Here is a 25,604-nt window from a genome sequence, read left to right as displayed (position 1 = left end):
GTTTAAATATGGGTCGGCTCATATGGGCCACGAGTCGAGTTAGGGTCATAATTCCTGGAATTTCACACATAAGCAGCCTAAAGTAGCTGGAGAAACATTCGGTCAAAAAATTTGATGCCCCATAAACATAAACATATTGCATTGATAACTTTAGTTAAATAACATGCTACATTTCCTGACCTGGAACTTGCATCCCTGGCAAACGGGTGACTGCTTGCGTGGTTGAGGTATGCCAGGGGATTATCCAGTACGCACACCTAAGGTAACGACTTTAGATAACAAGGGCGCGATTGCGCATGCATGTGATAATAACGTAAGAGGCTTTAAATACCACAAATACTATAACCTGCAGAAATCCTAACCACTTCAAAATAACAATAACTTTGCAGCCTGCCCGGTTCTCGCAAAATGGTAGATCCACTCTTCCTGCACGAGATTACGGCACAAACCAGGATCAATAATTAAAACATTTCATAGTTATTTACACACAATAAACAATGAAATGACGTCAAGGAAGACAAAAGCATGAGTAAAACCGAAAAAACCAATCTTCACCTATTTGATTTTCCACTTTATTTCAGTTTCAATCTCGGATGCCAACGTGTCATCAAACAGGGAACCAGAGGAAGTTGACACGGGTAGACGATATTGAGCAGATCGAGAGAGAATTTTTCCGTCTGAAAGGGAAAAAAGATAAGCAAAGTTACATACAAAGAAAAATGGTAGGCGGTAGCCAATTGTGTTCGAGGAATTCGGGAAAACTTCAATTTTCTGACTGAGAAACCCTAACTAGTAACTACCCTCAATTTTTCGAAATTATTTTTCCATAAACAAATTATTGAGCTTATGACTCAATGGCTTATGTTAGACTTATATACTCGGTTCATGCTTATGTCGAACTTCTATTTTTGGAACGGTGAGATTTCATAGCTATTGCCTATTAGTGGGGGGAAACTTCTGTATTTGTGTCCAACCTGCCTTATTAGGGAGACAAACTTTAAGGGCTTGCTTGGATTGAGGGTAATAGGAGGGGAATGAATAGGGGAGTAATATGTGAGGTGTATTTCTCATGTTTGGTATGCGGGTAATTATTCACCTCTTGGAATTATTACCCTTGTGATGGGGTAATACATTACCCACCCTCCCCCCTGGGTAATGATTAAGGGAGTAAAAGATATACTCAGGAATCATTACTCTTATGCCAAACATATCATCAAGGAACTCATTACCCCACTAATTAATTTCCCCAGTAATTATTGCCCAATAAAACTTACCCCCTTAATAATTCAATGGATTCCAGGCAAGCCCTAAGGGTAAATTATACCATCACAAAATCTCATTTTAACTCACAAAATATCCGCCACAAATGGTAACCCATCACAAGGGAGACCAATTGTAACAATAAAGAGAAAAAAAAACCTACGGCGGATCTCATCAATTGAACAACCGTTCCGCAACTCTCCACTCCAAATCCTTTGGGTCTCAACCACCTTTCCCAAGGTTATTTCACTTTGTCTATCTGATAAATTGAACTCTTGACTGTAATTAAGTTGGGGATGTTGTTATTTATTGAAAGTTTATGCTTTTTAATTTATAATTTATAATTTATAATGATTGTTGGTTTTATTCGTTCAGTTGTCTGATGAAAGCTTTGATTTTTAATGTTACAGAATAAATCAAGATGGACGTGGTACGTTTGTTTATATAGCTCCGTTTATTTTTTTCAACTTTGGTTGTCTTTGCATTTATATTGTGCATTTGCCTTGTTAGCCTGTTGCCTATTGGAGTTTTCCTCCTCGTTCCAATGCGGAGCCACAGTGCATTGGGGAAGCATTAGAAAATGCGCTTATTTTTGATGACAAAGATGAATTTTTGAGGCTCATCAAGGACCCTAAGTTCAAACAAATTAGTTGTGTATATGATGCTGAACAAATATTTCGATTGGATGCTTTGAATTGCTGTATTGCGGTTTTAAATGGCGAAACTAAAGGAATTATTGATTTCGAAGACATTTTGGAGGAAGGAAGATATACTCCACTGCATCTTGCAGCTCTAAATTCTTCTCCCAGTCTTACTAAGTATCTTCTTGAAAAGGGCGATAGTATTGATGTTCACTCTCATTTGGCCATTCACAATCTGAAACACTGCTCTTTTATTGACTTCATCATCGGAGATTTTTCAACGTAATTTCTCTTTCCCAGCAAGCTTTATAGACTGCCTTCGTTTGACTCTTCTTACTCCTATAATAATCTAACTATGCTGTGGATACTGCGTTTTCATTTCCCTAGAGCTCTTACCGCCAGAACATGGACTCCTCGGAAGTCAGTCTATGAGTTACTTGTCGTGCTTTGCTGCACCATGGTTTGTTTTCTCATCTTACTACTAATACTACCACTACTACTGTATTTTTCTTTTCTATCATTTGTTTAATGGATCCCTCTTATCAAAGTTTGTTTTGGTTCTATTCATATCATTCGTTAACACCGTCTTGTATGAGTCGTTGGACTCCTTCCACAGAGACCAGAATTGGAAATTCTAAGGATGCTTGTGCAGAATACCCAAAACAAGCAGCATGTCAGGCAAACTTTCATGGGCTATGCCCATAAGAGGGAACTGCTTCCTGTAGCTTTACTGTTTTTGGCTGCCCCGGAGCTTTTTTTGTCCTCATACTCAGTAGCTCCTGAACTATCGTCTTCTTCAGTTGCCACTCTCTACAACGTCTTATACTCCTTGGAAAAGAGGACGGATATTGAAGAGGCTATGTTTCTACTGGTTGATGCTTTAGCTATGACTGGTCATAAGTTTGTGGCATATACTAGGCTTCCTTTTCCAAACGTATGTTCTTCAACCCTGTTTCCATTTTTCGAGAAATTATAGACAGATTGAGTTTGTTTGTTTCCTGTCGATTCCCTTCTGGTTACCTTTTGTTCTCTCTCAGGGGCAAGCTTATTTACGCTCACATCTGGACGTTGCTTTCCTTGTTCGTGACGCTAGCAACAAACAAGAACTTTCTTCACGGGATGATTATTTTTTACGGTTTGTGTCCTCACCTTGCCTTGCACTGGTTAAGGTACCTTGCCGTGGCGCACTGGTTAAGGTGTTGCTTTGTGACCGTGAGGTCACGGGTTGAAGTCCTTGGAGCGGCCTCTTGCCAAAATGGCAAGGGAAGGCTTGCCCAATTACACCCTTGTGGTGGGACCCTTCCCCCGGACCCTCGCCTAGCGGGGACGCCATCGTGCACCGGGCTGCCCTTTTTGTGTCCTCATCTTAAGGCTTGCCCCAATTACACCCTTGGAGTGGGTATGGTGGGGCATTGATGGGAGAGTTTTCCCTCCAATTTTTTCCTTTGTTGGTGAGATTTTGATTTACCTTGTAGAAGAGATCCATCTCCGCTTCCTTCCAATTGGGCGTGTTAGTCCCCCACCATCCCAATTTCCTCGCTCGAGGCTCCACCACCACCACTTCCCTCCTATTTTAATTAATTTCAGCTTCCATTACCCCCATAATAGTTTCTCTCCTATCACAACCCACCTCTAAATGCAATGTTGACTTAGAAGCTATGTTGCTCAGACTTGTTTGAAGTATCCGTCATGGGCGGGTGTCCCAAGTATTGGTTTTGGCTAATGAAAAAAAAAAATTATGTATTTGGTCTATAAAATGTTTGCATGTCCTACCCACGACCGGGTAATATTAAAGAGTCCGAGCAACATAGCTTAGAAGTTAGAAGTGATTTTTCTTGCGTTTGATGCTCCTTTTCACAAGCCGTGCCTTTTCAGATTTTTTAAACCCGTGAGACCAGGACCAGAATCAGATGACCAGCTAAGAAATGTAAGTATACAACTCTTCAGTTAGCACTACTATTATTCATGATATCTACCACTAATGAACTTAATTATATGAAAGTAAAGTTATAAATTTTATTAATTATGTGTTCTAAAACTCATGTTTAAAGTGAATTAGTCTAATCATAAGTAAAGAGATGACAACCTCGTCTAACTATTTTTTTTTTAATATCAAACAGACCTTAACCTAGTGTTTAAAATGTATATATATAAATATATATATATTATAAAGTCTACGTCAAATCCAGTTTCTCATTATATTGTATTTCTTGCGCCTCATTTCACACAAAAAAATATGCGAGTATTAAACTGTTTTCGCATTTATAAGTCAAAAGTTAAATAAATTGAAATATTGGTATGAAGAATACGAAGGTTATACTTAAATATTTTACAGTAGTACATTAAAATAGGAACAAATGAAACATAAAAGATTAACATTTATTTTAGTTCTACTTAAGTTCAGTAAAACAAAGGCACTTCCCTCTCATTTTTATATCTCTTCCCATATCCCTTTTTAGGGTAAAAGTTTACAAATTTTGACCATAAGTAACTAAAAAATAAGAATTTGTACTAATAAAATTTATATATTTTCTTTTATCATCAAAACATGTTTCACAAAATATCATTTTCAGCAAAAGGAAAGTTATATCAAAAGTTTGGAATCTCCATTTCCTCTCACAATCTCCTTAATTATTTCCTCTTTCACCCTTATTTTCCTTTATTTTTATGCATAAATTTAGAACCGTTAGATATTAGTATGCGATCCGGGCCATTAATAGATACTTGCCTCTCCCTTTTCTTTTGAAGAAATGGAGAGAAAATGGGCTCCAAAATTTTGATTTAGCTTGTCGGTGAAATTTTGATTTACATTGTTATTTGAAGTCCAAAATCACCTAGTTTAAATCTAAGTTCAATAAAATATCTTAAAAAAAGTGAATTTTGAAACAAAGTAAAATGGGAAAATTAACAAGTACACTTGTAGGATTGAACTTTTTCAAATGGCTTCTCTTTAAAAAAATTCAAATTACTTCCTTTTTATGTACAAATATTCACTTAGTTAACTTAGTGAGTCTTATTATTTTTCTTTTTAAATTTAACAATTAATATGGCACTTTATATAAGCGAATTAAAAATGTTATTTGAAGTACAAAAATCACCTAATTTGAATCTAAGTACCATATAAAAGTGAACTAGTTTTTAAACCCGTGCAAAAGCACGGGATAGTTCAAACTTCACATAATTCCAAGAAATCTTTAGTTTGTAGAAATTAAGATCGTTATACAATTTAGTGAATTTGGTAAAAAAGAAAGTTTAATTGCTTTTACAGAAATAATATTACACTTAAATTTTCCAAAAGTTGTCATTCTCCCGATTTTGAAATCTTTAAACAAACTAATTAGTCTACGTCGGGCAAAAGCAAAAGCACGGGATAGTTCAAACTTCACATAATTCCAAGAAATCTTTAGTTTGTAGAAATTAAGATCGTTATACAATTTAGCTGAATTTGGTAAAAAAGAAAGTTTAATTGCTTTTACAAAAATAATATTACACTTAAATTTTCCAAAAGTTGTCATTCTCCCGATTTTGAAATCTTTAAACAAACTAATTAGTCTACGTCGGGCAAAAACAAGTAGTGAAGATGTTCCAATTTGAAATAATGGCTCAAATATTCAAAAAGAAGTTAAACTATGTGTATTTTATCCTGACATCGTCAAGCACTTCATCCTTTTCTTATTTTCTACACGATTAACCCTTTGATTTCTGCATTAATTCTTCCACTTTATCCCTCCTTGCTTGCTTCCTTTTTCTTCAAGAACTAAGAACTTGCACATGCTTGATTTAATTCGCATTGATTTTGTTCTGGAGTACTTTGAATCTTTGATCGCCATCAAGAGTCTCCGTAAGTATCAAATATACTTGCACATACTAAAGCACTACCACATTATGTTTCGTAACATGAATAATGGGAAATTGGTAATATAATGTTGCAATACGACTATCTTAAAAGTATTAGAATCCACAACTACATTCATGCGGTAATAACTTTTTCTAAGAAAAATAACTTTATCTAAGAAAATTTTTGTATCAGATTCGATTCCAAATTTCCTGTAAGTTTTGTTTTCAACCTAAAGCAATAACAATAACATATAACACAAAATATTACTTTGTAATAAATAACTTTAGCAATTTATGTTTTCGGTTTGGTGTGGAATTTGCAAGGAAATTTAGAGTAAGGGTCATGACATGACCCATGCATGTTGTTACCCACATCTATGAGATGCAATATTAAGTGTAATTATATCACAAAAATCTTTACGATGTACAATCTTTAAGACACTTCAATTATAAAAAATCTCGCATATTGAGATATACTAAAGTAAAAGGTTATGATATAAGTTAGACATGAGTTGTATTGGTAGCCAAGGACATCTATTTGACAAAAACCAAATTAGATTTGAGAGAGAAAAAGCGAGTAATAGTGTGATAAACATACTCAACTTAAGAGTTTTTATCTACTTGATTGTTGATGATCACTTTGAATTTCAAACATTTGTTAGAATTAAAACTTTAATAAGAAGATCTCAGTAGATAAAATAAGTGAAGAAAACATATTCTAAGTCAACTAAGAGAATTATATGACCATAAGAGTAAAATTAAATATTTATGGAAGAACATAATTGAATCTATACATCAGAATAGCTTAAGATACAACAAAACAAATTTAATTATCTAAAAGAATAAATGCCAGGCATAATATCTATCGAACGTTTTGTTCTCCTACTAAGAATGTTATTGATTTCATTTGTTAGTGCAATGCCTTTCAATTTCGTTTTTATTTTTTTTATTAAATATTGTGTATTGAATTGTTTGGTCTTGACTCTTAGTTTTCCTTTTCGAAACGTTGTCTCTTTAGTGTGCCTTGATTATTGTTTGACGGTTACGAAAACACAAAGGATGATTAAAAAGAAACGAAAATTATCTAGTGACTTCATTATTTAACTACTCCCTCCACACATAAGTTTTCACCTCATTTCTCTATTATATGTGAGATATATTTTAATGAAATGGGGTGAAAATAGGTGTGTGGAGGGAGTATTTATTTAATAAATTATTGAAATGACGTGGATAATTGTGATATCAAAGGTAAGATGAATTATCTAGCGCCACGTGGGTTAACTTGCTACTCAAAGTTAGGCTTTTTATATTATCTACCTATTATAAAAGCTAGGTTTTTTAAAGAACTCTCACTGGTTCCTGGATTTTAGGGAATGAAAAACTAAAGTTGCTTGATAAATTATTTTTTGCTTGATGTAGGGTCCCCATGATCTTCAAGAGGATTCATTTCTCTCTTTCTTCCTTCTTTGTTTTCTAATTTCATGATGCTTTGTTTCATCAGTAGTCAATCAGTTTATTAAATTTAATTTGATAAATTATTCTTGCAAACTATCTGATTTCCCTAATTAATTAAAAAAATTGGAAAAATAATTTATTTATTTTTAAAAAATATTGCCTAAATCATTCGGCGAAAATTATGGAATTTCCTTAGCAGTAGGAATAAAAAAATAAAGGAACAAAAAATACTCAAATAATCGCTTCAATAATAATAAGATTTAAAATTATCTATAAAACGAAGAATATATCTCTTAAAGAAATCAAACATAATTAAAAAAGTAATTACAAATGTAAAAATTACCAGATTTGACAACCTTAAAAAAATTATTAAACAAAATAAAATACAAATAAAATACAAAACGACAGGGATAAAAACTAAATAAAAGCTTGCAAATTATAAAAGCTAGGTCTATAAAAATATGGAAGGACAAAAATTAACCTTTAAGGCTAACATTTAACTTTTTCATTTGGTTTCCTCTTTAATTTTTAACCCTTAATCACCCATTAAAACAGGGATTCATGCAACCATCTATCCGATGAATATTAATGAAAGTGTTGAATTTTAATGAGTGTGATGACGGAGTAAGTGTTGATGTTGGTGAGAAGAGAAGGTGGTGGAGGTGTGATGGTGGCGACGGAGTTGTGAAAGTATATGGAGAAAGAGGAGTACAGTAGGAAATTTGGAATGAAATAATGTTTATTGGAGAAGAGGGAGGTAGTGTGTAGAGTGAGGCCAGATGTTAACTATTAGGGTAAGCAATTGAATAAAAATAATAGTAATTAGGGTAACTTATATGACCACAAGCAAATGGGGGCGAGAAGTAATGGGTCCCATTAGATGGTCAAGTTACCCATCGAAAGCCTTCCGAACATAAAAAGGTAAACAATTTATTGAAACAATCAAAATGGAAAAGGTAAACACATGACCGGGACGGAAGTACTAACGTAGGAACTTTAAACTTGATTATTGTTATTGTTATTGTTATTGTTATTGTTATTGTTATTGTTATCGTTATTTGGGTTATGTATTTCGTACGCCTTTATTCGATAGAATTATAATTACATATACGCCAACTAATAGTCACTTTATTGAACTAGACACCGTCCATGAACTTTGAAATCATTTAATATCGAATTCGAATGTATATTATCTATATTAACTGACACTTTAAAATTATGCATTGCTAACTAATAATCACTTTATCGTAATTGGACACCGTCCATAAACTTTGAAATTATCTACTATGCAATTCGAATGTATATTATATGTATTAACTAACACACTATTAAATTATACATTGCTGACAAATCATAAAAATGTCTATAAAATCTATATTAATTCCATGTCATATAAATTAATATTTACATTTTATATTATAGTTGATCAAATGAGTCGATAAACAAGACAAGGATCATCACCTTTTTATGATCATATTGCTCATATTCCAAGTTTCTTACGCCTAAGCAATTATGTAGTTATTTAATCGGGTAATCCTAAAACACAACTAAGTTCCATCACCACATTAGTGTACTATCGTATCAATTAATATATCTGAACCCGTGTACGGGCATAAAACTAGTTGTATGTATAGATTTGTAAAAAGGAATAAAAATGAGCTTGGAGTGCCACATAGGATTTTTATGTTATTTATAATAATATCTACCTCAATTTGAGCCATCATCTTTGTAGCAAATAAAATAACACTCTTCACTGTGAAACAGAAACGGTGATAACGAACTAATGATGGAACAAATGGAAGTTGATATATTAATTTGATGCCGTATTAAATTGAATTAAGATAAAAATAATCTTATATATGCACATCTTTTAGCAAAATAGGTAGAATTGAATGAAAAATGAGTTAATAATTCAATTATTAGTTAATAATAATCAAATAATCAACTCTTCCCATTAAATTGCCTTCAGTACCCCGAAGGAGATTGCCCCAACTGTCGGTAGGGGATACTCCTGGTCAACACCAAAAAATTTAAACCAATGAGAAAATGCCAAATGGAATAAAATTAAATGATTTAGGAAGCCATTTAATATCGAAATCGAACAAAAGAGAAACAAATTATAAATTATAAATTTTACCCTTTTTAGTGGAAGCTTTTTTTAGAACAGTTTTTTATAAAAAAATTCAGATTACTGCATTTTTATGCACAATTCATTTTGAAAATTTGTTTATAGAACACTTTCGTTTACTTTATAAGTGTATAGTACCTCACGCCCATAACTTATCTAGTTATTTGTCGTCCCTTAGCTAGCACCTTTCTCTTTCTAACAAAATGATGTCAAATTATTTAGACAATCTCAACATAATAATTTTTTATTTCTTTCTTACATTACATATTTAATTATCATCTACTCCATATGCACTGCGTTTCATATATAACCGTACAACATTGTAATTAAAACTCACTCCCTCTGTCCAAATCATTTAGGAGGTTACAACACATGTTAACTGAAGTAGGTTTATTAAAAAAGTACATTGTGTAAATAATGCAGGTTACAACACATGTTAACTGAAGTAGGTTTATTAAAAAAGTACATTGTGTAAATAATGCAGAAAGTAGTTGTTGTAGCCCTTGTCTTTATTTTCCTGACCGAGGACTCGAAACTAACTTAATATATGAGCTGAAACTTCGTCTCCTCCATACCTTTTAACAATTTAAGAAATTCTTACGTCTAAGCATAGCCATGACATACTTACAAATTCCTCTTCAACATCTCCTAAAAGGGTAAATGTAGAGTCATCTTGAAAATAATAGGGGAAGCCATCTTTAGCATTTTCATATCAAGTTGCTTACCCGAGATTATACAATCCATGTATTAAGCAAGCTCATGAATCACAGTGACCACATAAAATGCAAATCGTTAAAACTTTCATGACATGTAAACCATCCTTGAACAATGGTACCTTAACGTTAAGATAAATTTCTTATGGAACACACCTTAGGTAGTGAGTTAGGAACTCGTCATTTAGGGTTTGTATGTCATTCGTATCCTGTAGTCACATTCATACATTATTTACTCATGTGACCTTGACATACCTTGTTTAGATGGAATGTAATTACCGTCTTTGCCATAAACATATAAAGTATCAATATCCTTGACATACCCTTCTTAGACGGAATTGATGAATCAAGCTAATATGGTACAATATAGAGTAATGATCCAAAATTAAAGAATCAAGCTAATATGGTACAATATACAGTAATGATTATCTTACAAAAATCTATGCGAAACAATAATTCTCAAATAATTATCTTTGTCATTTCATCAACATTTTACATACACGGTTCCATGATACTAAATACACAAAAAGGCCAAGAATATTTGCCTTAGAAGTATATTCTACAGAATGTTATTTCGACGAAATTTACAAGAATTGAAATAGTAGGGCAACAATTTAGATTTTGAAGAGGCTACAAAGTATGACGACAAGGAAGATAGTAGCATACGAAAGGAGTATAGAGTTTGACATTAGTTAGAGCAAGAAAAGATGTAATGTGAAGTAATGTAATGTGAAGTAAGGCTGAGTATGGGTTGGATATCCGATCCGAAAATTTAAAATTCCAGTATCCGATATCCGACCCGAACTGTTCGGATATCCGAGTATCAACATCCCAAAATGTTGGGTCGGATATCCAAATATCCGTTAAGATCCGAAATTAGTTTCCAGATTCAAAAGTGAAAATTTCCCAAGCTAGGGTTATGTTCGTCCAAATTCTTAAAGTAGTTCATTAAAAAAAGAAGTTGAAATATTAAGGGTACAGATATTGAAATGACAAATTAAGCCTATTCATACTACTTTAATGTTCATTTAGCTTAGGCAAATTCACTTGTACATTATTAAGATCTCAAATATAGCCCTCCATCATCTTCAAATATGGTGACTCAATAGACAAGAGACACTAGTATTGATCTACAACCAACGACACTAGATCTACAACAAACGACAACACCAAACTCCGACCACTCCTCCATGCTGCCGCAACCATGCACTTCCTCTTCTCCTTTCTTCTTCCTTTTGTCCTAAACTCCGACCACTCCTCCCTGCTGCCACAACCATGCACTTCCTCTTCTCCTTTCTTCTTCCTTTTGTCCAGATCTACACGCCAAATCCCCTTCCCTATTCTTCGCGGCCACCGTCACCCCAACCACGCACCCTGCCACCGACGGCCTCCAGTCACGCAAACCACGTCCTAGATCTACATATAAAGATTAGGTACGAATTCAAAATCTAGATCTACAAAAAAGGTACAAATTCAAAAAACTAAGTGCTACGGGAAGGTGGATGGTGGTCGTTGGTGGTGGTGGTTTTGGTGTTGTAGTGGTGGTGACGACAGAATTCGGATTAAAGTTACACTCATAAAGTACTAAAATTACACCTATAAAGGACTAAAGTTACATAGACTAGTCTTAAAATTACATAAATTCAAAGTAATATATTCAAAATCACATTGTAGTATAAAGTTACACTAGTAAGGACTAAAGTTACACTAGACTAAAGTTATGCTCGTAAAAGACTAAAGCTACACTTTTAAATCACTAAAGTTGAATAAACTTTTTAAAGTTACATTCGTAAAAGACTGTAAATCACTAAATTTAAATAAACTTGTGCTAAAATTTCAAATACTAATGTGTAACTTCTATTTAGACAATGTTTGCAACTTTAAGCACATCCCTTGTAACTTCAGGTGTGTGGTTGTAAGGAGGACTTAGTTTATTTGGTGGTGGTGGACTCATTTGATCCTTTCTCTCTATAATATATTTAAATTGATTTATTTCAATATTTGATAGCAGAGTCGATTTGTGTGAGTCGTGTGTCATGTATCCTTGTACTATTGAACTTCTAACCTGTATTCAATAGCTTACTTGAATGAGATCTATACTATTGAGCCTTTATTTGGTGTAGATCTCGGGACACGAGGATGATTTCAGGCGTTTGTGGATCTTATCCTTTGAACTCAAGAGACATGATTTGGATCAAGCCTATATCAACACGTATGATCATCTTATTTGTGTAATATATATGCTTTTAATGTTTCCTAATTGGGTAGGTTCACCTTAATTTTACCTTGTATATGTTGTATATGTTATACCAGGGTGATCCCAAGCCTCGCGACCGAGGATGGAGGTAATGCTTCTTGGTTTGTCTTTGATGATGCAATTCAATGTCTTAGTTTTCGACGAAGATTCATGAATTACACATGGAAAACCACATGTAATAATAGATTATTCACCTTTTGTTCAGTTGATGTAACCTTTTTTATACGTTTTTTTTTGTAGATCGTCTAAATAATGATATAGAGAAGAAATTATTATTAATGCCGATTTTGTATGGCCGTCTGGAGGTTAGTCGCTTGCTCTTGGTAATCTGTTCTAAACAATTAGTTCCTAGAAAATGAAACCACTACGCCATTGGGCTTGGCGTCCATAGATTAGGTACATGTTGTTAGTCGTCATGTTCGGTTTTATATACTTGTTTGTTGTTGGAAAGTAAGAAACAACATAAAGTCCCAAATTGGTGGTAGTGTAGTAGAGAGTTGCTTCCTTAGTAAAGCCTAGGGTTCTCCTTCTATTGCCAATTGGTTTGGTTTTAGGAAAGATGGAATTCCCTTGCGTTTTGAAATGGCTACCCTCTTTCGTTCGGGTAGAGTCTAGGCCCCTTACGAGTTCCAACATTTCTTATAATGGCTATCCGTATGGTTTCATTTATGTGTTTAGGTGTTCATTTATTGAAACACATGGATAGTGGCTCGGTTTGACTCGTTAACACCCCTATGTGTACGTGGATTGAAATCGCATTTTATTAACACCGTAGGATATATGTTAATCACCTAAACCTAAAATAGGTTCTAACAAATGTAAAACACATGCTTACACATAGGACCGCTATGAGCTTATCAAGTACTAATAGGATTAATAACCTTAAATCCAACATAAAGCCTTTAAAAGATTTCATTTCACTTAAGGTCCTATCTTGAAATCTCGCAAATTGATAATATTGTTTTGAAAACTACATACCTAACATTATTTTTCTTGCCCAAAAATGTCTAATTTTATATTTCGCTTGTTAACAAATACAAACTAATGGATTCCGTAAACAAAAAGTAAGATTGACTTGGACAAAAAAAAATATTATTTTTTTATTTAAAATCTTATAATTACCTTGACCTTGCATTACATTTTTGCTCTCCCTTTTGTTTTTCATTTTACCTTTTCTATTCGCATTTTGAGTTGTGCGTTCACCCATTGACGGTTCTAAAGGATGATTCATGTCAGCCGACCCCAATCATTTTGGGATTAAGGCTCTGATGTTGTTGTTGTAAAATCCTATAATTACAGGTAACAAGAATTTTACACCTATTATTTACTAGATTTAACTTTATCCTCTTGATATTTACTTCTATCAATTCCTTAGTCACCACCCTTAACCACTCTTTCAATCACCAACATTTATTACTCTTTTTATCAACCCATGTTATTGCCCCTATTGTTGCCTCGACGAAAGGTGTGTTATTGGGGAGAATAAAGATGTAAGTTGGAAGGGGTGGGGGAGGGAGGATAAAGGAGTTAGGGGGATGAGGTAAAGAGTATATATATAGTGATTAGGATGAAGGTGGAGAAGGTGACAATAGCCACATAGATGATTAGATGATTAACGGGTGAGGAGGTAAGGTGAATAAGGTGGGAGACGGATCATAAAGAGTGGTGAGGTACAAGGTGGCATAGTTGGATAGGGGAAAAGAGTTAAATTATGTGATTAATCTGTTTTTAAGGAAAAAAGTCAATTTTTTTAAAGGAGAAATTAACAAATGACATGTTAAATTTAGATACTTTTGGCCAAAAAATAAATAAATAAAATAATGTAAGGGTACCTGCATGGAACGTGACCTAAATGTTAGATATCTTATGACAACTCTTCAAATTATTCCCTTTTACAATTTTTTTTAAATGATTACCTTAAAATATCATAACTTTAATTTTTTTTTTATTATTATCCTTTTCTGGGAAAAGACTTCAGTGGACTATACTTAATAAAACCCTTTTTACCACACCCTTTAATTCAGCTTAATCCCTCATTTGTTTACATATTCATACTACCTAAACAAATTCTTAACTAAATTTAATAAAATGAAACAAGGGTTACTCACTCACACAACAAAACCCATTTTCTCTCGATAATTTCCAAGAGTTATTAAAAGTTTTGATGATATGACAATAATTAGTTATTAAAAATTATGGAAATTTTCCTTGGCACCCCTTAATTTTATCAGATTACCCACGGTACCCCTACTTTTCATTTTTATTTCATATTTATTAATAATTTTTAATTACTATTTCATTGCCACACCATCAAAATTTAACAGCCATTTAACGGTCGTTACAATAGGGCCTTAGGGGTACCATTGGCACATAAATGGATTTTCAAAGGTATCATAGGCAGATTCTTAAAAACATGGGTAACATGAGAAATTTGACAAAATTAAGGAGTACCATGAGAAATTTCCGAAAAAAAAAATATAAAAGAGACTAAGTTTGAAAAACTTGTATAAGGGAGTAATTGATAATGGGTGTTGATTTTCGCGGTACGCATTTTACTCGTCTCATTTCCAAACTCATTTTCCCTTCAAATTTTCTCTCCCCCTCCCTGAATTTCCACCATATTCGACAACCCGTCTTCGACGTCAAAATTTCCGCTAACTCATCTTCTACGATCCTATTTTCGCTGTTAATGACATCAATACTTCTACAATCCGAGCTAATTGGTTGACGACTCGGTATCCGAACTCAGCCTTTGACATCCGCGTGCCAAACGGTAAGAGTTAGACAAAAGTACTATAATGAGTAAAAAGTGTACCGTGAAAATAAATGTAATTTACTCATTTTTAGACAATGTAATTTGATGATTTTTATTTCGGGTTTGCAGGATCTTATCAGAACACCAAAGCGAGAAAAGATTCCACTCCAAAAATTTCCCTCCCAATTTAGCCCAAGTTATCAAAGTTATCGGTCATACACAGCTAGTGCAAAACATGGGCTTGATGTCAAGAATACCCCAACAAACAGCTTGAAATTAACAAAGCTGCCTAAGCTTAATTCTCTAAACAGTTGGGGGAACATGTTAATAAAGCCGCCTAAGCTTAATTCTCCATCTTCGAGGCTATCCCAATTCGTCAATATTGCCAAGCGTTTGATTAAATGACGGCCCACTTTTAGCTATGTTTGATATTGGTGTAGCAGCCCTTGCCCTTCCTTTTTGGAAGAGATTGAATCTACACGATAATGATTCATCTTACCACTAAGCAGATCCAAATTGATTTGAGACTAAGGCGTTGTCCATGACGTTTTGACATGGCAGGGCAATGAATGGAGGGAACACCCATATGCTGGAGATATGATCTTTCCTTAGAAGGTGGTGGTTTGGTGGGTTGCCGTGGTCATACTCCTGCAAATCTCATTTCTTATTCAAGAGCTTCATCCATGTAGCATCTTCTGGACAGTGTACATGAACATAGGGATGTATGAGGCAATAATATACTTGTGGAGGTATCATGGATCCCATGTGAGCCAAGTGCCACATACACCATGGTCAACATCAATCTAGTGCAGGTTTTGCTTTAGATAAGATTATTTGTCGGCCAGGGGATGTATTAGGTGTAAGGCCACAACAAGAATAAAAAGTTGTTTTGGAGGTATCCCCTATGAGTCAATTTTGCAGACACCACCTCAGGGGAAATTGCGGGGAACAACTAATTAGCTCCGGTGGCTGAATCAGCTCGACAGAGTCAGGTTCTCTGTAAAGGTATGTATGAATTACCTGACTCATACAATGAATGAATTCTCTTCTTAATTAATCTTGCTCAAGCTTCAGTTAGCTTTCATGGCTATACTTGCGGCATTATTTTAAGAAAAATGGAGGTGTCTGTGTGTCAACCTTGTAAGGAAATTAAGTGAACCTTCAATACTACCCTTGATATATAACAATCACTCCCTCATTACCATAACATTGTTCTCATTCTCTTCAGTTTAAGGGATACATTTGTAATTTTATCGCTTTTTTTCTTAAATCCTTCCCAAAATATATATATGGGGACAATTAAAGTGGAATGGAGGGAGTATTATTTTATCCGTTGAAACGTAAAATTCTCCCTTTTGGAACATCTCAGTCAATTTTGTAAATAAAATATTTCATGGTGTGTTAAAGATTTTTAGATCAGTTATGGTCTTATGGAGCTCTATTGATAATAAGTTTAGATCCTGATTTTTTTTTCTTCTTTTTTTGGGAGAGTCTCATTTATTTGATAAAAAAATTTGTTAAAGTTTTAGGATACTATATTATTTTGTGGAACACTACCGGAACTACGTACTAAAGGCCGGCCTCTATCACGCCGTTTGGGGGCATCTAGTAAATGCACTTCGAAACTGCATCTTAACTTATGAAACTTTCAGTTTGGAAAGTTAAAGACGGTTTAGTTTTAGTTTCAAAAATTGAGTCTCCATTTTTAAAATATTTGTTTTAAGATTTGTCGAACTTGTTTGTTGGTGTACCTCTGCAAAGCATGATCTAGTGTGACCGTAATGTCACTGTCACAGGTTCAAGCCCTACTACCACTTGGAGGGAGGAATCCCCTTGTCCCTCCCCTCTCCTAAGGGTTTGGAAATCTAATTAATCAGTTGGGCTTGGACCTCGCAGGCGCCGAATAGGGGGAGTGGGGATTTACCAACTGTAACATTGCCCTAATACCTTATATGCTTGCACCTATGGTCGGATAAGGGTAGTCAGATGTAATTATTTTCCTTTCCCTCCAAAATCCTTTCATCTAAACAAAGGGTTATAGTCGGAGGCTGTTTGTGTAACTAGAGTCTAGAAACTGTGTAGGTTGAACTAGTGAAAAAAAAATGGAGCATTACCCTTAATTTGCCTTGTAAAGTGGTACCGGTCCGGTCCGGTCCAAACCCGGTAAAAACCGGACCTAAAGAATTCCGGTCAGGTCCACGGTCTTGGGTTTGATGGTTAGCCGGTCCACGGGTTCATCCGGTCCGGTCCTACTTTTTCTAGACGTTGTAGACATTATGAATGTAAACTTGTAAGAGACAAGTTAATACTGAATGCTCTTAATTCTACTATTGTCTGCAAATGGACATATGGTAGATTATCCGTCAATTAATCCTCGGTTATTACTTTTATTAAGAGCTTGCTTGGATCGAGGGTAACTATTATTAGGGTAACCCTAGCCACCGCTTCTACACTTGTTTGACTTTTATTACACTAGTAATAGTTACCCTCAATCCAAGCAAATCTCTAGAGGAAGCTGAATTCGATTCCCTTTTGTGTAAATATGCTGCTGACCTAGATATGCAACTACAGTCTCTTGACGTTTGGTGGTTTATTGATGCAGTCATGATAAATGTCATTTGGTGATGGTGGTGGCGCCTTCATAGGCTTCTGTACACACAGAAATATTGTGACGTGAGATGACGTATTCTTTATTCTGTTATACTTTTTCAGATAAGTTTTATAGACAACATTGATTCATTCTTTATATTTGATCCGCTTTCATTTATTTCATCCTAATACGTTTTTCCAGAAGGTAATAAAATTTAATCCCAAAGTGACACATACTTTTGTTTGGCACTAGACAATTTTCTGTTGCTATCTATCCCCTGGCTCGATAGTGAGCAAGAGAATCCCTGTTTTAGTGCGTCGTGTTTCTTTACCGTGTTTGCTCGAGAGCTTGAACGGTCTGTCACTGAAATGTGGTTAAATAATGGAGCATGGCTCATATTTCTGAATCCGTTTAATGCGCAGCTGATTAATAAAATCATAAGGCTGTGTGAGCTGTGAACTTGTTTGTGTCCTAGATATTACGAGTTGAAATTAGCGATGATCTGGCCGTTGATCAAATCACTGTAACCCCGGGTAAAAGGCAGATGTACCATCAGAAGACAATTTAGTGGTGGCAGTTATGTCTCATCCTGTAGCAAAATTAATTATATTGAAGCAATTATAGAAATTAAGTTATTTAATGATTATTTATAAAAGTTGGGGCCTGTTCTTTCGGACTTAAAGTCACTTAATATAAGTTCACTTCAGATCCTAAGTTCAATTCAGTTCAGATCCTATAAGTTCTGTTCAGATCTTATAAGTTCAGTTCAGTTCAGATCTTATAAGTTCTGTTCAGATCCTATAAGTTCAGTTCAGTTCGGATCCTATAAGTTCAGTCCAGATCTTATTCCTCACTTAATTTAGTTCACTTCAGATCTTATAAGTTCAGTTCTATTCAGTTCAGTTCAAATCCTATAAGTTCATCAGTTTAGTTCAGATCCTATAAGTTCAGTTCAGTTTAGATCCAATAGGTTCAGTTCAGATTTTATAAGTTCAGTTCAATTCAGATTCTATAAGTTCAGTCCAGTTCAGATCAGATAAGTTTCAGTCCAAAAGGGTCTACTCCCTCCGTTCCATTTGTTTCTTTGCGTTTACTTTTTTTGACACTATTCATTAGTAAGAAAAATCTTCAATACAACTTCTAATATATAATATAAAAAATAGTCATGTGAGATCTTGTATAAATCATCTTACCGAGTGGTTTATGAATATCAAACTTTTATAATTTTTAATAACATGTAACTAAAGATATGACAAAAGAAAACGTGCATTGGTATATGTGTATAAAGCAAACGTAAAGAATTAACAATTAATCTTATATCCGTCTAAAGTAAAAGACGGTTCAAATATGTACAAAGTGGTGACATTTTTGGGCCCCACCAATCCTTCATGCAACTTGTTGCTTGTGTCCGTCTATAACTATAGATGGATATCTTCCGTCTATAATGAGAATTTGTGAAGAATTAAATGGAACGGGGAAGTATAAGTCATATAAAATTGATATTTTAATTATGTTTGTGAGTTTTTAAATACTAAGGGGTCGTTTGGTTGCATGTAGGAAGTTGCATTGCCTAGAAAGTGATAAATCACATGATTTTAGAATTTATGTAAATTATTAGAATTCATGTGAATTAGAAAATATTGTTTGGTTGCATAAAAGAAATGCAATTCAAGTAGGCATTCTCACTTACCTAGGGTGGCCTAGGTAAGCAATTTCCTCCATTATGGAGGAATTGAAGTTCCAAGGTAATTCTATTTTATGTGAATTGGGGTAACCAAAACTAGTTACCTATTTTATAATTCACATGAATTGGAATTCCTATGTTATTTAATGGGTAACCAAACGACTCCTAAAACTAGTAACTTTTTAATTATTATTTCGTATATAATATATCAATATTAATATTTTAATAAGATGTTTGATTTATATTTGACCTAACTTGTGAAGTTGTGAACCCATTCGGGTTGGGTTTCGACCCTTAATTAAAGGGTTGTTTTGAGTTCGGGGCGAATGAGTCATTGGTTGAGATTTTATGACCCTGGGAAAACGGGTCGGTGGGATTTACAGTTCGGGTAGGCAGAGTTTATGCTGGGACAACTGACAAGTGCTTGTTGCATAGTTTTTTTTTTTTTTAACAGTAACAAATAGCATAGTTTAGCTTCCTGGGCAAGATTATGAGCTATCCTATATTCCTATTCACTCCCCTAGAACAGAAACTAAGAGAGCAACAGTGAAAGCGAGAAGCAATAGATATTCAGCTCATTTGTACCGAGGAACTTTCAATCTTTGATATACCCAAAGTCCCAAACTTTAGAGTAAGGTTTAATAGAAGATTGAGCAAGCAAATCAATTAGTGTCATAGTAGATTTGTATATCCGTCGAAAGATGTAGGCGAGTCAAATATATCACTACTTTCCTAATAAGACAACCCCCACCATCCACTTCTTGTTTATCTTATTATGAAATGGGTGACATATTTGTCCCGTCTGATAAAATTATGTGAAAGGTTTGAATTGTATTAGAATTGCATATTTGACAAACTATACAACCTAATATTTATACAAAATACAAGAATGAATTAGTCTACCCTAGAGCACTAATAAGCCGTTGATCAAGACTTGTACAACAAGGAGAAGATCAATCTAGAATAATTATAAGATAGGTTTTTTTTTGTCAAATACAACCTTTAAAAAAAAAAATTTTCCAAACACCACCTTTAAAAAAAAGTTTGTAAAACACAACCTTTAATAAATTTTTTGTTGTTAAACACGACTTTTAGGCTGAAAGATTTAATATTTTGTAATGGGGTAACTTTCAATCGATGTTTGGGATATCAAACGATGTCGGTTTGAGGTGTTCTTGGACTCGTTGGAAAGGTGGAAATACAAGCTTTCCATGGGCTATAAATACGATGTCAAAAGTGGCCTTATGTGGGGTCTATTGCTGTATAAAGTAAGGCTGATCGGAGAGATTAGCGGGTGGTCGGGGATTTTAGTGGGTCTTTTAATGAGGTTATGATTCTTTGTTTGGTCTGAAATTTGGTATGTAGGTAGCGGGGAGTGCAAGGTAGGTCTTAGTTGTGTTGTTTGTGGTGGTTGTTGGTTGCAAGTGGTGGTACGAGGGGAGTTAAGTTGGAGGTAAAAAACATTCAGAAGAATGTCAAAGTAGGATTTTTTTGTGTGGGTCAATTCACTCACCTCAAACAACCACTTACAACAAACAACCACAAAAAAAAACACAACTAAGACCTACCTTGCACTCCCTTCTATCTATATACCAAAAATCAGACCAAATAAAACACCCTAACCCCATTTAAAGACCCACGAAAAACCCTATGACCACTCGCTTTAGAGCTAGCCTCTCCAACCACCCTTACTTTAGACATCAATAGACCCCACATAAGGCCACTTTTGACTATCGTATTGATAACCCCTGGAAAGCTTGTATTTTCACCTTTCCAACGGGTCCAAGAACACCTCAACCCGACATCATTTGCTATGTCAAACATCGAATGAAAGTTACCCTATTACAAAATGTTAAGTCCTTCGGCCAAAAAGTCGTGTTTGACAACAAAAAATTTATTAAAGGTTGTGTTTTACAAACTTTTTTTTAAAAGGTGGTGTTTGGAATTTTTTTTTTTTAAAGGTTGTGTTTGACAAAAAACCCTATAAGATAATTCTAGAAGATAATGTGCCTAATATTAAAGCTAGAATATTTACATAGCAACTAAAATATCTCAAGGAATATAATAAAGGGATATTCCTAATACCGTCTACAACTTTAGACAGATAGTGTCGTTCTAAAATGAGATTTTGTGATATTTCATATCATTATCATAATTGTATGTTGCGTGAAACTTGGCTGAATCAATTTAGCAGAATTACTGGAACTTATGCATCATTTTCACACATAAGCCTTAAGTAGCTGGAGAAACATTCGGTCAAAAAAATTGATGCCACATAAACATATTGCATTGATAACTTTAGTTAAATAACATGCTACATTTCCTGACCTAGAACTTGCTTCCCTGGCAAATGGGTGACTGCTTGCGCAATACTAAAACCTGCAAAAATTTTGACAGCTTCTAACCAACATTAAAACTTCCAAAGCAACCACACTTCAAAATAACAATGACTTTGCAGCCTGCCCGCTTCTCGCAAAAAGGTAGATCCACTCTTCCTGCACGAGATTACGGCACAAACCAGGATCAATAATTAAAACATTTCATAGTTATTTACACACAATAAAAAATGAAATGACGACAAGGAAGACAAAAGCATGAGTAAAACCGAAAAAACCAACCTTCACCTATTTGATTTTCCACTTTATTTCAGTTTCAATCTCGGATGCCAACGTGTCATCAAACAGGGAAGCAGAGGAAGTTGACACGGGTAGACGATATTGAGCAGATCGAGAGAGAATTTTTCCGTCTCTCCCAAATGCAACTAGGGTCGGATGAACGAAATAATCAGGAAATATATGTTTGATGACAGATTCAAACATCTCTGGAGGTAAAATGGGCCACTTCATCTCGGACATTCGGCTATTTTCAGAATCGGGTTCCAAAGAAACAAAAACCACTTCACTGTCTGCATATTTGTCCTTAATTTCTTGGTATTCCTGCTTCAGAGTATTGTAGAGGTATCCACCTTTATGATCAAATGTAGGATAGTCAAAGTAAAGGAGAACATTCTTGTTTTGAAGATCGGACATGAGAGTATTTCCGAGCAATTGTTGGAGGGTGAATGATCTAAGCTCGTTGACATTCTGACTGATGATAACATCCCTTGTGAAGGGATACGCTTTCATTCCGTAAAAATTCGCAATATCTTTTCCCCAAAGGTCCCCAAGACATTGACCATGTGGCAAAACGATTAATTGATCTTCCATCTCACAAGAAAAGAGGCGCCAGAGGGTACGATATACCTTGTCGTCAAAGGGAAATGTCCACCATGTTGAACTTCTGGTATGTTTCATGGCTAATTGTTTCATACGGTCATGAAACGATGGGGTTTCATAATGACGATAAAAGGGTAAAGGGACAAGGACGATCTCAAACTTAAACCCTTCATCGAAACATTTTTGATGGATATCTTGAAGCTTACCCATGAAGCTCTCATCATAGCATAGGTATAATGCAACAACTGTATCTTTGAGGTCCGATGTAGGTATATAATCGTACTCACTGGCTATTCGTGAGAGATAACCACATTGAAGAAGTTCCTCGAGGAATATAGGAGAGTCAATGGAACGCAGCCTATTTTTGATAATACCGTCTTGTCTTCTTATATTATCAACGTGCTCCTTGGTAAACGGAAAAGATTTAGCTCCATAATCGTAAAGGAAAAAGGGGTCAAACTGCAATGCCTTTCCATTGGGATGAACAACAAGACATGGCACCACCCCTGAACTACTCTCGGCTGTACGCAATCCAAAAGACGTGCAAATCTTGTCACGAGACTTGGAGTCGGAAAAAGGGATGGCAAGGCAATTAACTGATAACCGAGAAAAAAAGCTGTCAAAGTCAGCATTGCTAAAACCAGGAGCAATCTTAGCAACAATGACCAATTTAACATTATCTGCAATTCCATTGAGAGATAGTTCAGAGTATAACGCTTCAATGGCGTGGCAAATACTGATTTCGATGGTGTCCATATCAATAGGAAGGAGGAAGCAACAGACAATGACAAACTTCCCGTCAAGCCCAGAGATAGGAACTATTTTACCACCTTTACTCGTAACCAGGAAATCTCGAGCTTTGGAGGACAGTAAGGCTTTAACATCAACATGGTCGCCTTGTTTTTTTCTATTAATTGCAGCAACTTCTAGCTCCTCCTCGTCCTCGTGCTCATCCATTGAACCTCAGTTGGTGGAATCCCGAGCCTTAAATCTAATTCAATACATACAAGGTTAGAAGATACCTGCAAATTAAAACAGAATCTGAAAGGGAAAAAAGATAAGCAAAGTAACATACAAAGAGAAATGGTAGGCGGTAGCCAATTGTGTGCGAGGAATTCGGGAAAACTCCAATATTCTGACTGAGAAACCCTAACTACAAACTACCCTCAATATTTCGAAATTATTTTTCCATAAACAAATTATTGAGCTTCTATGTTAGACTTATATACTCGGTTCATGCTTATGTCGAATAGGTATCCCTTCTATTTTTGGAACAGTGAGATTTCATAGCTATTGCCTATTAGTGGGGGGCAACTTCTGTATTTGTGTCGCAACTTGCTAACTTTTATACCAACCTGCCTTATTAGGGGGAGAAACTTTAAGGGTAAATTATACCATGCAATCACGACTATAGTGCGATTAGTGCATGATACTATCTCCTCATATATTTTTCTTATAATAAATAAATATTAAATTTAATAAATTATAAAATAAAATTATAAAAAATATATTATTATTTATAATTTTTATTTCTCTACAAATAGAGATTATATTTGATATATTTTGTTATTTGTTTTAGTTTTCTCCATATATTCACATCACGTAATTGACATATTCATATCATATCACATAATTATTTTGATTCCTGTAAATTATTTTGTATTATGCGGTTTTGATATCGAATAAAACGTTCAATATCGTCATTGTTCAATGTATTTGAACAAATAGAGTCATATTCACTAAATTGATAGTGAATATAATAGAGGCATGGGATGAATATGACACTACATGATACATATTTATCAAACTACACTATTATATTCACTAAACTAAAAGTGAATATAATAGTGTTATATTGTCAATATCGCATTATAAAGCACAAATTCATTATACAACTTTGTCATATTCACTAAAATTAAAGTCAATATGATAATGTCATATCGTGAATGCAACATTACAAAACACTTAAACTGAATATGATAGTGGTAACTGATTCTTAAAAACTATTATAGAGCCCGTGCGAATGCACGGTATTTTAGAATGTCATGTGGAGAGAACTTAACATTTAGAGCTAATAATAATAATATATAAATGAACTTTGAATTTTATTTGTAATTATCTACAATTGTTAATGTGTAAAAATACTAAGAATTAAAATAGAACGAATTTTACATTTTTACTCGAAATAAGTTTATGATTAAAAAAAGAAGATTGTTAGTTTAATTACAAAAACTTATGCTTATTTTTACGCATTTGAAGCATATAACTAATTTTGTAATTTTTGTTACAATATACGGAGTAACAATTTAATGAAATTTGAGTCGTGGAGCAACAAGAAGGTAATCAGATTACTAAAGAGTTAGGTAGGAGAAGGAAGGAGATGAATTATTAATCGGTATTATTGGATGGAAGTAAGTTGGGAGAACGTTGACCAAAGTTATGGGATATGAAAGTAAGGAATCATGGAAATGCACGATAGCATTATGAGAGGATGTGAGTTAATAGTTATATAGGAGTTCAGGACGACATGTTAGCCGTCGGTTTCGAGGTATTAAGGGAGTATAAAGTTGGCAGAGTGTTTATACGATATGAGATTTTGGTGGAGGGTTAGGTTACGACGTAATAAATGATAGAATTGGAAATAATGATGAGGTAGATTTTGTTGATGGATTTGATGTTCGTTATTTGGGATGATAACCTAAGAGAGGAAACGGATTGTTATATTAAGAAGTGATAGTAAGAGAGTAGTCGCATGAAGGATGTTGGTGTTATAGTATTGTCAGTAGTGGTTGAGGATGATGTTACATTAGGGAAGTTAGTTCTAATGGGGTTGATTTTGTGGAGACTGATTAGTATGTATGGTTGTAAGGGAGTATAAAAGGTGGATATATGAGGTGTTCGCTGGAAGTTGGGTAGTGATGATATGGCTACGTTCGCCCGGTGGTGATAATTGTGTGTATGAGAGGATATGTTATGAAGGGCACCTGAGTTAAGTCCGGATGAGAGGTATTCATTATCAAGTGGTAACTTACGTAATCAGGATTGGCTAGTTACATTCGATTATGGGTC

The 25,604-nt window shown here is 34.5% G+C and overlaps 2 protein-coding genes across 5 annotated transcripts; one reads left to right on the top strand and one right to left on the bottom strand.

Annotated features, from left to right (window-relative positions):
• Positions 1–120: 120 nt before the first annotated feature.
• LOC141596436 (putative nucleoredoxin 1-1) lies at positions 121–23,727 on the bottom strand. Of its 4 annotated transcripts, none has more exons than XM_074416606.1 (3): positions 23,611–23,727; positions 21,939–23,526; positions 121–426 (listed from the first exon to the last, which is right to left on the bottom strand). In XM_074416606.1, exon 2 carries the CDS (start codon positions 23,490–23,492, stop codon positions 21,945–21,947), a length of 1,548 nt encoding a protein of 515 aa, XP_074272707.1. In that variant the 5' UTR covers positions 23,493–23,526; positions 23,611–23,727; the 3' UTR covers positions 121–426; positions 21,939–21,944. The 4 variants fall into 4 exon arrangements, 3 of the variants coding, with proteins under 3 accessions (XP_074272707.1, XP_074272698.1, XP_074272716.1); XM_074416597.1 differs by lacking the exon at positions 121–426 and adding an exon at positions 21,493–21,815; XM_074416615.1 differs by lacking the exon at positions 121–426 and adding an exon at positions 21,493–21,815 and having other exon boundaries at positions 21,945–23,526.
• LOC141596454 (uncharacterized) lies at positions 1,407–17,867 on the top strand. Its single transcript, XM_074416631.1, has 12 exons — positions 1,407–1,500; positions 1,636–1,690; positions 1,771–2,183; positions 2,289–2,361; positions 2,518–2,835; positions 2,939–3,036; positions 3,777–3,828; positions 12,158–12,246; positions 12,348–12,379; positions 12,532–12,596; positions 15,176–16,051; positions 17,649–17,867. The coding sequence occupies exons 2-11, from the start codon at positions 1,682–1,684 to the stop codon at positions 15,449–15,451; spliced, it is 1,425 nt and encodes a 474-aa protein (XP_074272732.1). The 5' UTR covers positions 1,407–1,500; positions 1,636–1,681; the 3' UTR covers positions 15,452–16,051; positions 17,649–17,867.
• Positions 23,728–25,604: the final 1,877 nt, after the last annotated feature.

Source organism: Silene latifolia, chromosome 1 (genome assembly GCF_048544455.1).
Source record: "Silene latifolia isolate original U9 population chromosome 1, ASM4854445v1, whole genome shotgun sequence".
NCBI lineage: Eukaryota > Viridiplantae > Streptophyta > Magnoliopsida > Caryophyllales > Caryophyllaceae > Silene > Silene latifolia.
The sequence above is the reverse complement of the archived record's forward strand: the minus strand, read 5'-3'. Positions and strand labels throughout refer to the sequence as shown.

Excerpts from the sequence above, each read along its gene's own strand:
- LOC141596454 (XM_074416631.1), top strand. Across the intron at positions 3,037-3,776 it reads CGGGATGATTATTTTTTACG|ATTTTTTAAACCCGTGAGAC; the intron begins GTTTGTGTCCTC and ends GTGCCTTTTCAG. Across the intron at positions 12,597-15,175 it reads TTTTGTATGGCCGTCTGGAG|GATCTTATCAGAACACCAAA; the intron begins GTTAGTCGCTTG and ends TCGGGTTTGCAG.
- LOC141596436 (XM_074416606.1), bottom strand. The coding sequence starts at position 23,492 with ATGGATGAGCACGAGGACGAGGAGGAGCTAGAAGTTGCTGCAATTAAT.